The 13,620-nt window shown below is 42.9% G+C and overlaps 1 protein-coding gene across 4 annotated transcripts; it reads left to right on the top strand.

Annotated features, from left to right (window-relative positions):
* The first annotated feature begins 2,865 nt into the window (after positions 1-2,865).
* LOC107374900 (optineurin) lies at positions 2,866-12,170 on the top strand. 4 transcript variants are annotated; one of them, XM_015943188.3, is made up of 12 exons: positions 2,866-3,242; positions 4,621-4,756; positions 4,857-5,529; positions 6,322-6,433; positions 8,807-8,891; positions 8,959-9,074; positions 9,630-9,779; positions 9,864-9,948; positions 10,053-10,211; positions 10,314-10,456; positions 10,678-10,748; positions 11,170-12,170. In XM_015943188.3, the coding sequence occupies exons 1-12, from the start codon at positions 2,971-2,973 to the stop codon at positions 11,280-11,282; spliced, it is 2,115 nt and encodes a 704-aa protein (XP_015798674.2). In that variant the 5' UTR covers positions 2,866-2,970; the 3' UTR covers positions 11,283-12,170. The 4 variants fall into 4 exon arrangements, with proteins under 4 accessions (XP_015798674.2, XP_070405694.1, XP_070405692.1 ...); XM_070549593.1 differs by having other exon boundaries at positions 3,055-3,223; positions 4,857-4,942; XM_070549591.1 differs by having other exon boundaries at positions 3,055-3,223.
* Positions 12,171-13,620: the final 1,450 nt, after the last annotated feature.

Here is a 13,620-nt window from a genome sequence, read left to right as displayed (position 1 = left end):
TTTAGTGTTTATGTTTATTAAAGTCTGTAAAACTGCAGTTTAAATGAAAAATATAAACGGATTTGAATTTTCTTTACATTTATTACTAAACAGGAACTTCAAAATGACTTGAGCAAACTACGTCAAAAGAACTATTTAAACTCAGAACTATGTTGCAAACACTCAGAAAACAGTGTGACCCCTGACCTCATGTTAACCAGTTTAATGACTGCAGCCTGTCTGTGACCACAGGTCTATGCTCTGGTCCAGAGAATGGGATATAGTAAAATAAATACTAGGTATCATAAAATAACACTCATAGGCTACTTCACAGCTGTAACTGCATTTCTACCAGCATCATGAAGATCAATAAGCCAGAAAAAGGTTCAATGTAAACATTTCATTACAAAAAGCCAACTAATAAAATTCTGCACTGATAAAAATTACATTTTCAGCTAAATAAATATTTATTGTAAGTATAAATAATGCTGGAATGAAACTGAATCATTTAGTAAACAGTTGAGTGTTCAAATAAAAACCAGTGTGACTTTAATCATGTCACCATCTACAGAAACAGCCTTCTGGGACACCTGACCAACCAGGTGGATTTTATTTGTGACATTTCCATAACTTTATAAAAGCTGTTGTTGAAGATGATCGGATCATCTCCTCCTTTCGGTTCTCGCTCTCCCATCGCAGTTCGCTCCGTTTCTTTCTGTGACGCTGCAAAGCTGGTTTCCTTCTAATAGCGATTTTTGGAGTAACATGAAAGCTCGTTTTATGTACTTTTAGAAACTGTTTGAATTATTTTTATTCGATTAGCATTTCAGAAGTTATGACCCGGAAAATCTAGAGTGAGAAACATTCGTGATTCTTTGTGAGTTTCTTCATCACTTCAGGAGAAGTCTCTCTCATGTCTCATTTTCTGTCCCAGACATGCAGCTACCTGACTCTGCTCCACACACACTAACCACGGACTCAAACGCACGTAAACAAAAGCTCTGATATTAAAATCCATCCATCCATGGACGTAATTTTCACTTTAGAAGTGGGGGGGACGGGGGGTATCTTTACAGTATGCTCTAATGGGAAACAGGCTTCAAAACAAATGGTTGTTTTCCGCTTGGTCCTAGAGCTCAGCCAGTGTCAATTTAATATAGCGTAATGTTGTTTGTGGGTGGTAAAAAGTGCAGGAGTCAAATTTTGACTTTGGAAAAAGTGGGGGGGACATGCACCCCCCCCCCACCCACCCCGAATTACGTCCATGCATCCAGCTGACGTGAAGCAGGCAGAAAAAAAACTAACAGGTAGATGAACGCAGACTCCTGCCCGCAGGTAAAACACCGGCCTGTTGTGCCCATGGCTACAAGGTAGAGCGAAAGCAGGGACAACCAATCACACGTTAGTATGATGCAGCAGAGCCAATCAGTAAGCTTGTAGGCGGGTCTAAGAGAAAATAGGCTTCAGCTTGAGGCGGCTGCCTCCGCATGGTCCTAGTGCCCGATGTGTTTCACAGTATAACAGTTTTGTAGGGTAAAATCTGACGAACGACCAGAAAAAGGGCACTTTGGGCACTTCGGACAAAAGGGGCAGGTGCTCAAGCCCCCCCCCCCCCCCCCCCCGCTGCACGTGCCTGGGAGGCACTTACAACACAGGGAATCCGTCTCAAGGGTTCTCAGTCTGATTTTAAATGTATTCAAGGAGATAAACTCGGTTAATTATCAGTTTTCCTGCAGCCTTTTCCATGCAGAAGGAGCAAAAGTGAACGAAAGCCCTTTTGTGCAGTTCGGTGGGAGCAAATGGAACACATGCAGACTAAGAGAAGTTACACTTCTTCGTGAGATGAAGTTACTGATGTGGGTAGTAATCCAAGCATGGCCTTAGAAATGAAGGTGTACCAATGTCCCAACCTCCTGGTGGACAAAGAAGGCCATCTTACTGGAGAATACAATTCACAAAGATGGGTCAGTGGTCTACAGTTAGTAATAAACCTCAGCGAGGCACGATAAACCACGTCAATCTAACAAGACACTATGCTGAGGCGTTCATTTACAAAAGGTCTCCATAATCCAGAATAGACAGAGATGTTGCAGCAACTCATTTTTTCATCTTAAAACAAAAACAGAATTTAAATCTAAGTCATAAATGTTAGGTTAGAGGATCCAGTATTAGTGGATGTATGGAGAAGTTGTAGGGCCAGTGTTATTGCTGTGCATTATTTTTGTAACTATGGCAAAAACATTTATTTTCTTTTGTGTGATTTGTATGATTTAAAATAAAAGCTCTAACTGTACATTATATTACGGAAAGAATAGTTCCAGAGGGAATATAAATCACCTTTGTCAGTGCGCCCCAGGGCAGCTGTGGTTACATCGCAGCTCATCCTCACCAGTGTGTGAATGGGTGGATGACTGATTGTGTTGTGATGCGCCTTGGGGGGTTGTAGAAGGCGCTATACAAATACAGGCCATTTACATTTTCTCATGTAACTTTAAAAATGTACTCCTAGAAGTTTTTTTTTCTTTTCTTTGAGTAATATTGTTACAAAGTATCACTACTCTTGAGTACAACATCTCTACCACTTCCATGAACAAAGATAAAGCAGAAATGCAGCAGGCATTAATTAACATTATTATTATTATTATTATTATTATTATTATTATTATTATTATACAATAATTAACATTAACTTTGATTTTACCACACGAGCCTACTGTACCTGCTGAAGGTCAGGTTAATAAACACTAAATAATAATCTGTGGTGGCCGTGGCCTGTTCTAACACAAGTACATCACCTATTGGAAGTAGCTGGGACACACAAAAACTGCTACTTTACAATGTCGCCTCTGTGTGGACAAGGTCGGTATTACTAAAGATAAGTTTCAGTTTCCAATGCAGAGCTGACGCATTCCTTCTTCCTTTCACCGGATCCGAGCTGCTAATCATCGACAGCTTGTTGTTTACAGGTGGAAGAGAGCGGCCCTGGAAGCGATGGAGTCTGATATATTAAAGTTTATCTGCGCTAATCAAGGAGCAGTCGATGCAGAAGAGTTGAGGTTTAATCTGTTCCCGTGTGAGTCCACGAACGAGGTCATCAGCAACCAGAAGAAGTTTGTGTTGTATTCTGTAAACGGTAAACAGAAAGTGGTGGCCAGGACCAGCTTGAGGCTGTGCAGGAACAAGGAATGTCCCGGGCCATGTGGAGGGTTACACCTGTGTAAAAACTACCTCTTCAGCGGAACATGTCAGTTCCTCCAACAGGGGTAAATGTGTTTGTTTACTGTAACAAGCTATGAGCTGTTTTGAAAATTATTTGTAAAACCACTTTTTACGTTATTGTCTAACCGCATTTGTTTAAGAAATTTAGTTAATTAAAATTAGTCACCGTAAAAAATGTGATTTTTATCGTCTTCAGATGTTTTGAGGTATGTTTGAGACACTTAATGTGAAGGGTTGGCGGAAGTTATATAACTTCCGCTGTAGAAGTAGCCAAAAGACTGGTCTTGATCAACAATCCTAATCAAATGCGCGTTTTTGACCTTTTGGGGGAAACTTGATAATTTTCGCTTCTCTGTGGCACTAACACGTCATCACATGAATCTTCTGTTTAATATGACGTGAATGAGCCTTACTTCCATGACGCGTTCACGGTCCGTTCCTGGTTTGGAAATGGCACATTCACGGAAACGTGACAGTTTTAAAATAAAGACTTTTATGCGATTAAAATACACGAAACACATTTTTTCTGGGTCTCGTCTCTGTGCTGAATTATAAGAAATAATGAACGTTTTTCTTCTGAACCAGCTGGAGTTTTATTGGGAGTTTTCACAACACGCGCATTCTCCTATGAACTGCCGTAAACTGCTGTGAAGTATCGTGACACCGTACCACCGCAAGACACTGTCGTAAAACACCTCTATGACAGCCATTTTTGAACATATGTATTTAAACCATTCTCCAGAAGGCGGGTCTAGTTTTTGAGTTGTTCAAATCAACATGTTTGATGTCCACAGTGAGATTAACCATGTTTCTGCTAAATATACTAAACGGGTTGTCCCCACCAGACTCAGCAGCTGACATGTCAGTTGGTGTCTCCTCCTCACAATGCCCCCTATCCCCCAATGCACCTCTTCAAGCAACACTCAAGTTTATTGGTATCATCCCCAGCAGCTTAAAAACAAACTGACACCCTTGCCTGTGGCTTTTGCTGATAGGACCCAGTGTTATATTTTTTCACGGGGCTCAAAAATCCCTGGTGGCGCCCCTGTGGGTGTTACAGGTAGCAAACAGTAGCTACACAGTTGATTCACTTGTTCAGCAGAAGCCCTTAACACCAGCTGATTAAAATCAGGTGTGTTGGAGCGGGGAAACAACTAAAACACGCTGGATACCGGCCCTCGGGGAAGGGAGTTCTACCATTTTTACACATCAAGCTCTAGCCTTCTCCCACGAGCTGTCGTGACACTACCATATAAAGTAAAACACCTCTATGACAATCTCCGGTGTTATTAGTCTCAATTGAGCGCAAACACATTTGGAATCTTCCCTGCTTATTATTAGTGAAATTAAATATGTATATTTATTATTTTCAGCTGTGCAGTTAAATGTGAATTAATTCATTACAAATCTCTGTGACCACAGGAGAACCTGCCGTTTCTCACATGATTTGAACTCCCACAACAACCAAAGGTTACTGAAGGAACATGAGCTGGAGTGTTTGGACAGGGTGGAGTTGTGCACGCTGCTGCTGCAGAGTGAACACACACTCCTACCTTCTGTAAGTCTGACAGCACACACACACACACACATCATTATATCACAGAAGTAGAAAAAAAACATGCACTTAATTGTAGTTGTTTCACGCTTTACTTTCCTAGATTTGTCATGATTATAACAACGGTGATGGTGAGTTTGGCCGCTGTCAGAGTGGGATTTCTTGTGCAAGACTTCACATCTGTGAGAGGTACCTGAATTTGGACTGCAGCTGCATCAGAAGCCATGACTTTTATGATCCCCAACCATTAAAAACCCTGTACGATAAAGGGGTGCCTGACAGCATCTTCTGCTCCTTAAAGGCTGTGTATGCAAATAAAGCAGCCTTAAGGAACTCTGGCAGTCGTGCACAAAGCCACGATGGTGTAGAACAGAGACACTGGTACCCAGGGAGTGGGAGGGGTGCCAGCAGGGGCAATAGGGAGTATAGAAGCAACAGAGGAAACTGGACATATCATGGGAGCCTCCTGCAACAGCAAAGAACCTCCTCCATTGGCGAAATCCATACCCATGTTGATTTCTTTAATCGGTCCAAAGAAGATAGACCAAATAACACCAGTCAGCAGCGAGATCCTAATTCATTCTACACTGATGCGAGAAGGAACTATGCTCCAAATAGACATCGCTTAACTAACTGGAATCAGTCCTTAGCATTCAGAGGAAGAGGCATCTACCATCATCGGCTCCCTAGAGCCCGTTCCAACAACGATATCTCCGCTGCTGGAAGCAATGATGGAGATGAGCAGAGCAGCAGACAAAGACTAAAGCATATCAATGGTAAATGAACCAGTTTCATGCTCATCAAGGGATGGTGGTTTGCTCTGAATCAGTGGTTCTCTAATGTTTTATACCAACAAACACCTCAGAACACACTAGGCTGTCCGGGTGTTTCTGTTGTGTGAGGCTGAAGAGTTCTACAAGGGCAGGGTGACTAAACAGGAGTTGTATTTTTGTCCTTTCTGAAGTGTTTCTTCAGTCAGTCATCTTTTTAAGCAACGCTAATGTTAACAGAGTTGGCATTTAAGAAACAACAAAGACTCCTGATTTTAACCTATCTGATAACATTGTTGGTGTTGCTTCAGCCCTGTGGTAATTGTGGCCGGTGAAGAGCTAGCATGTATCATCATCTAGCGCGCCAAAGTAGGAGTTTGTCTGTCCTTCATAATTATTGTAATACTAAAGATTAGTCTTAGTCGTGGTATACTAATGTCCTGGGTTATCCTGTTGACTGTTATCCTTGGCAGGTCCTGCAATGACAGATTAAAAAATGCAACAGAGAATACAAAAAGTACTGCAACCTGGAAGTGATTCACCTGGCTAAAAAGTCAGGAAGTGTCAAAATGGGGGTTCGTGGCATAAACCTATTCACCTACTAAGCTTTAAACAGTCTTTACCGTTTTTTTTCTTCTTACCACTAGAGGGAGCTTTATGTAGTTCAGATAAAACAAGACATGCAAGTACTTCGACAGAGGACACTGGTTGAGTTGTGAATTATAGTTATAATTCAACATACGTTTTTTTCTGGTGCCTTAAAAATTCTTGTTTATGATTGATGTTTTATTTTTTCAGATCAAAGTGATAAAGCTCACATCAAGATGCCGAACAGATGTCAGGTCCAGGAAGGAGGGCAGTGCACCCACCTGTCTGATAATGAGACCCGTGAGCTCCAGAACCAATCCAGGTAATCAGGGCTCCCTGCAGGGGAAGGTTATGGTGGGCATGGGGGTCTACATGGTTTCGGTTTGGATTGATAATTATTGACATCATTGAACTCTGTTTTGTGTTTTTGTACATTTTAAGTTAAATGGAGTAGTATCAGAACCTATGCATGAAGCACATATGCACAAAATCATGGATACGCCCCTTTTTTGTTGCAAATTCCAGAATTATCAACAATGAAGTGAGCTTGGAATATGGCGCATCTCTGTATCTCCATGTTTGGTGTGTGCACATTTCAGTCACACCTAGTGGGCATGCTGAGATACCATTAATAATGCAGAAATAGGCATTGTCCAAACCAGAAACACACGATGAACAAGACATATAGCCACACACTACTTTAGCTTTGTTATTGGATATTAGAAAAAGAGATCCAGAGTATTTCTTAGACCAAAACGAGAATCGTGAGCTAATTCCAGTTTCAGTTTTTTTTTATAACACAGAAAAGTTTTTTTTACCTTGCTGACAGTTTTGTTTGCCGACTGCAAAACTTCCTCAGAGCAAGGTAATAAAAAAAACTTTTCTGTGTTATAAAAAAAGCTAAAAATGGAATTAGAAACTAGACAGAGCAAGAACTACCCTGCTTTAGGTCAGCTATACGCTTAACCTGTGGTCTTTCAACACGTGATTTGGTGAGTCATGTGGTGAGCGGACTCACAGTTTAAAGTTAAAGTCCCATAGTCATCATCACACACTGGTTAAACTCCTCTCCGCATTAGACCCATCCCCATGGGGAGTGGTGAGCTGTAGCAGTGGCCGCGCTCGGGAACTAATTGGTGATTTAACCCCCAATCCAACCCCTTCAAAGCTGAGTATCAAGCAGGAAGGCATTGAGTCCTATTTTTAAAGTCTTTGGTATGGCCCAACTGGGATTTGAACCCCGGTCTCCCAGTCCCAGGGTGGACACTCTACCACCAGGCCACTGAGAAGGTGAAAAGATGTAAGGTACATTGTGTAAAACCATTTGACTTCTTAGTAATAAGCAGTTTCGAGTACAACAGCTAGAGTAGCCTATATGCATCAACAAAGCATTGTGTCATTATGGCGGTGTGCGAATGTCTGCAGGGGAGAGGGAGATAGTCGACAGCTACTTCGGGGTCTTGAACACGAAAACACCACACTTGCTTTCAACCATCTGTACGTTTTATTTACCGTTCCTTCTGCTTCCTGTAGGCAGCATCTCTCTCAGGCTATTGAGAGCCCTCTGTGTCATATGAATATATGTAGAACGGGCAGCAGCTGTATCTTCTCGCTCCATTGCTGCTGCCTCTGCCGCTGTTGCAGCTTGTAACGCGTCTTCCCTCTCCCTCGCAGCCGTGCACGCACCGCCACAGTTATTGACTTCCAGCTTTCAATACAGCCATCATGTGTAGGTAGAGCAGGGCAAACAGCCCAAGGGGAAGGAGCAGAATTTGCCAAAACCAGCAAGGCAGGGAGATTGTGTGTTTGTGTCTGCAAATGAAATGTAATTTCTGGTCATTTTGTTGATAAAAATGTGAACATTACAATGATGTTTCACAAACACACTGAGTCAAAATACTTCCTGTTAACATCTTAATCTTGTGATGGTGTTTTTAAATGTGACATGCTGTAATATCTGCTCATTACATGTCCATCGTGTGTTCCTGTTATTTATTAATTTACTGATAATTATGAGGTGGACACTGCCCGGCCAAAAAAGAAGTCACTACCTGGATTTAACTAAGCAAATAGGTATGAGCCTCCTATTAGATCATTACTGCATGGATGATTATCTTTCATTTAGTGAAACTGGTGCAATGAGTTGCTTCTCATTTCTTAAACAACCATATGGAAAGACACATCTGGTTGTTGTGGAAAATATGTTAGTGTGAGAAGGGTCAGATCATTGGCATTAAGCAGAGGAAGCATCTAAGGAGAGTGCAGAAACGGCTAAAATTGGGTTTGGAACTGTCCTACGCATTATTGAAGTCCAGATGGACCCTGTTCCAGGGTGATGGGTGCATCAGGGTAAGAAGAGAGGCAGATGAAGTGATGCACGCATTATGCCTAGTGCCGACTGTACAAGCCTGTGGGGGCAGTGTTATGATCTGGGGCTGCTGCAGTTGGTCAGGTCTAGGTTCAGCAACAGGATGTGCTCCAAGAATGAGGTCAGCTGACTACCTGAATATACTGAATGACCAGGTTATTCCATCAATGGATGTTTTCTTCCCTGATGGCGTGGGCATACTCCAAGATGACAAAGATGACAACAACTGCTGGGCGGTGTACTTTGATCATTTTTATTGCTTCCTGCTGCATGAAACTTTAATTTACTCTGATGGTATCTGACCTGATTTACCCCTTTTTCCTTTAGAACCAAGGAGCTGGAGGAAAGCGGATGTGAAGTAGAGGAAACGACCCAAACGGAGAGCGAGGAGGAGTCTGAGCTGGAGTTGGAGGTTTCTTGTAACTTTCTGCTTTTATCTTTTGTTTATGAACCTCGTGTGTGACTGTGGACCTTTTCAGGCAGCGTCTGAGGTGGAGAATCTGAAGTCTCAGGTGAGGATGCTCTTCAAGGATCTGCAGCAGGCTCATTGCAAGCTGGAGGAAGCTGAAGGCATGAAGAAGAACCTGCAGGACAGGTTGGACCTGCTCTCAGACACAAAACACTGACCTTGGGGTTTAACAGTACATGTATTGAAATAAAAAATGTCAGCACGGTAGGGATAGAGGTGTTACAGAGTTCCCACACAGAAATGTAACTTTGCTGCACTTTAGCCAGCATCACAAGCAGCTGTGTTCAAATTCAGGGGCGGCAAGCCCTCTGAAGGACCCGACCTACCCGTTCCACATAGGCTGGTGTAGGTACCAACACCAGATCCACCGTAGACCAGGAAGACCGGACTTGAACGTCTCTGAAATTGGACCACCCATACCTCTGCGTGTGTCCTGTTGCCTAGCAACTGTGATGGCACTAAACTGATGTTAAACCTAAAGTCAGCGGCAATACGGGACCCGCTATACGAGCTCCCTGTGTTCCGAGCAAGACCGGACGGAGACATAACTACCAACAGATGGACAAATGAGTATTTCTATCAAAGACAAGAAGGTTGAATGAACCTGAATAAAGCTACAACTGAAATGTTGCATTTAAGGACATACAGAATCTACAACGACCTGCTGTTTGCTTTGTGCAGATGTCGGGATCTGGAGCAGGAAGTGGCGTCCCTGAAGGCTCAGCTGGTGGAGAAGCAGGTTGTGCCATCAGAGAAGGACCGTCTGAAGCTGCATCTGGTCAGCGAGCAGACTCCGAGTCAGCTGGAGCAGAGGGAGGGTGGTGAGGAGAGGTCAGAGGACTCACAGATCTACAGACTTGTCCAGTCTAATCTGCCATTAGAATGAGATTCAGATCTCTTCTTCATTTGTTGCAGAAACAACCTGGCTCAGCTGAAGGACGCCTACACCAAGCTGTTTGAGGACTACAACGAACTCAAAGAGGAGAAGAAGAAAAGAGAGGTGGGTTTCTGAGGCAACATGAGGATGTTGGTTTATTTATACCAGCTGGGTTCCACTAAGAGTTAGAAAGTTGTCACGTTTGGTTCTCCTGTCCCGTTCTGCAGTCCCGGCTGGTGGAGAAGGAGTTGGCAGATGATCTGCAGGAGCGGCTGACGGCTGCAGAAGAAGCTTTGGCTGTTAAACAGAGCAAGATTGATGAGATGAAGCAGGAGATGTTCTCAAAGGAGAAGGATCTGGAGACCATCTCTGTCTTCCAGGCTCAGGTCAGACTGGAAGGAATTCTGAAAATAAATCTGAGCAAAAGCTGACAACCCCCGTGGTGACAGTTTCAGGAGTTTTAACGATCATGCTGCTGGTTTCTTCAGGCCGAGGTTTACTCCTCGGACTTCTACGCAGAGCGAGCAGCGAGGGAGAAGCTCCACGAGGAGAAGCAGCGTCTGGCTGCTCAGCTGGAGTTTATGAAGAAGCAGAACAGCCAGCTGCAGGAGGAGATGGACTCACTGGGCCGGTATGGAGTTCTGCTGTTTCCAACATCACAACTGATTTTGTTTTTGCTGCAGGGTAATTTGGATTCTTCTGATTTAAATAAAAGCCACAACAGAGACTTTTGCTACTTGAAACATCTGAGGCATTAACTTAAACAACAGCATATCACAGAAAAATGATGCTGTGATCTGCTTGGTAACATGGTTTTATAATACCTGCTCTATTCTTCTGTTGCTCCTGCAGGCGGTCGCTCGGTGAAATGAAGCAGAGACTTGGAACGTCAGGAGGAATTCCTCATGGAGCTGCAGCTAAAAGTACATTCTGTTTATCCTGATCCTAATTAGCTCTGCATGTCATCCCAGACTGACAAACTCAAACAAGAAGCTGTTAGATAAAAAATAAATGTGGAACTCTGGGGTAAAATCCATGATGGGGTAAAGAGTTAAGTGACCTTTCATCTAAAAACGATCATGCATGACCAAAAGTTCTGTTCTTCTGCTTCAGCATCGTTCTTTAGAAGTTTAATCCCTCTTACCAGAGAAAAGGTGAAATAGTGCTAACGTCTTGGCGGACTCCATGGTCTGTTGGAGAAACGAAGCAAGATTTCTTGCCAGGAATTTGACTTTTTACTTGAACTGTTTAGATATGAAACGCAGCCTGGGAAGTGGGCACGGCTTGTCCGGTGTAGCTAAAATTAAACGGGCTGATCATGTGACCCGCGTTTGTCGCTCACAGGTGCCGACTGGCAGCAACAGGGGAGCATTCCGGAATTCCTCTGTCCCAAGTGCAGCCAGACCTTCCCAGACATGGACTCCCTGAACATCCACTTGATGGACTGCATCAACTAGACCTCCATCAGACCCCTGAGACTCGTCTGTGGAGTATTTCAAACAAAAGACGGGAGATAAATCTTGGGTGATATTGTTTCATTAGCAACTCAGCATGTCGTTCTTAAGCAGAAGGGTTAGGGTTAACAGCATGCCGGTCTGGGTTGTGGAGCTAAACAGTAAATATCCAATCAAAGCTGGACGTGTTGATTTTAGTTAAAGTTTTGCTGGTAAATTATTTTCAGGTTTTCTTTAATATCTTTAATTGAATATGAAAAACAAAATCTGACACAAATTTGCTCATTACTGCTCCCTTTCCTGCTAAAGACCAAAGTAAAGCAGCAGTTTGAGGGATAATCCACTCACCAAATGGCTACATGAATGTAATGCTGTTGTCTAGAGAACCAAACACTGCTGCACAGCTAACATGTAGCTATTAGAGCCTCTCTGAGCGTTTGTCCCGCCAGGTCAGCTGATCAGCAGCTTGTGGGTGTCTGAACTAAAGAATAAGGTCAGACAGGACAGCGGGTGTGTTCGGTGGCTCCTACACTAGAATAAAGGCCTGTATTAAAATCCCATCTCATCAAGTCTTGATCTAAGTGTAATTTAGTTCATTTTAGGATAATTTCTTAGTTTTTATTGGAATGATATTCATGCCTAATCTGACTTGTCATAGTGCTTAGTAGCCATATTTAAATGAAGAAAATACATTTATTTGATGTAGGCACTTTACTATTGATTGTATATATTTTAATTTTGCAGACAATATTAGAACTTAACACATTTACATTTGTGCGTAACAGTTAACATGCAAGGAAGCTGTGTTGAGTCTGGATTTTACACGTTAGCCTTGATGTGATGGAACATTAGTGTGTTTACTGCAATAAAATATTTAAAGATTGTTTCCAATTCTGTCCTGCTCTGAACTTGAGATTGTTCTCCACACCTTCATCTCCTCACGCTTAACTGCAACTCTCTTGGTTGTGTCCTTGGGCGCGACACTTAACCCACCTTGTCTGCTGGTGGTGGTCGGAGGGACCGGTGGCGCCTGTGCTCGGCAGCCTCGCCCCCGTCAGTGCGGCCCAGGGCAGCTGCGGCTACATAGTAGCTCATCACCATCAGTGTGTGTGTGAGTGGATGAATGATACACTGTAGTGTAAAGTGCTTTGGAGTCCTAACTCTGAAAAGCGCTAAACAAGTGTGGATCATTTATCAATATCAATTATAATTCCAGCAAGGCACTTGAATGACTGTGACCTCCACAAAACTCCAAGTGAAGGTAGATTGCTTCACATCACCAGGTAGGTGGTTCCATAGTTTTGGGGTCATCACAGCACGATCAACGCGACATTCTCAGTCCCTACGCCCCCAGCAGATCCCTGAGATCCAGTGACCAAAGCCTATAGCGCACCAGGCTAAAGACCAAAGGTGACAGATCATTTGCTGCTGTGGCCCCCAGACTCTGGACCTCTCTCCCTGAGCCTGAGATCAGTGGACTCAGTGGTCTCCTTTAAAAAGCAGCTGAAAACTCATCTGTTCACTCAGAGGCGGAGCTGGCCTAAATGGCGCCCTGTGCGAGATCCCCCTGTGACGCCCCGTTAAGAACACTTACCGCTGAGGTAAAATGAGAGTATAAATGAATTGAGGGGAGAAAAACGCTTTGTTTTCCAACGCCGTTCTACAAGCAACAAGCTTACAGCCACGGCAGGAGCAGCTTTCACGGTTGCCGCGACGTGGAAGGAGCCAATCAGGAGAGGGACCTCACATCAGCTGACGTGGGTCATGTGACAGGGAGTAGTTGATATGGGTTACACTTTGTTGTGCTTTTATTACAGAAATATTATTATCATCACTATTATTATTAAGAACATGCGATTTCTATGTTTTGTTCATGTATTGGTTGATGCTAAAAAAATTTTTTTAGAAAAAGAAAGGAAATTAAATGCCGCCCCCTGCAGACTGCCCCCCTGTTCGGCCGCACATGTTGCACATATCAAGCTCCGCCCCTGTGCTCAAGCTGGCTTCTGATTCTTATTGATTCTGCATACCTTCTCATTCAGCTCTTTCTACCAATTCTGCTTTTCCTGGGATCCACTGATTACCTTTTTCCTATTAATTTTCTTTTTCTCTTTCCTCACATTTTGTTAACAATTTTTACTTTTCCCATTTTTCAATGTATTTTTAATCATTTTTAAAAACTTAAGAGAAAACTGATTAAAAGTCTTAATGACTTCGACTCTAGTTTTAAAAGACTGTTTGACCCCATTTTCCAATGTAGAGAACAATGGGTTTTGTTTAGCATGTCGACATTTATGAATGATACTGATTTGACCTTTGAAATATCAGATTGATTATGTAA

This window comes from Nothobranchius furzeri, chromosome 1 (assembly GCF_043380555.1).
Source record: "Nothobranchius furzeri strain GRZ-AD chromosome 1, NfurGRZ-RIMD1, whole genome shotgun sequence".
Classification (NCBI taxonomy): domain Eukaryota; kingdom Metazoa; phylum Chordata; class Actinopteri; order Cyprinodontiformes; family Nothobranchiidae; genus Nothobranchius; species Nothobranchius furzeri.
This window is presented reverse-complemented; position numbering and strand designations above follow the sequence as displayed.

Coding starts and splice junctions, on each gene's coding strand:
- LOC107374900 (XM_015943188.3), top strand. CDS start 2,971: ATGGAGTCTGATATATTAAAGTTTATCTGCGCTAATCAAGGAGCAGTC. Junction 9,780..9,863: donor AGGGAGGGTGGTGAGGAGAG/GTCAGAGGACTC, acceptor CATTTGTTGCAG/AAACAACCTGGCTCAGCTGA. Junction 10,749..11,169: donor TCATGGAGCTGCAGCTAAAA/GTACATTCTGTT, acceptor TGTCGCTCACAG/GTGCCGACTGGCAGCAACAG.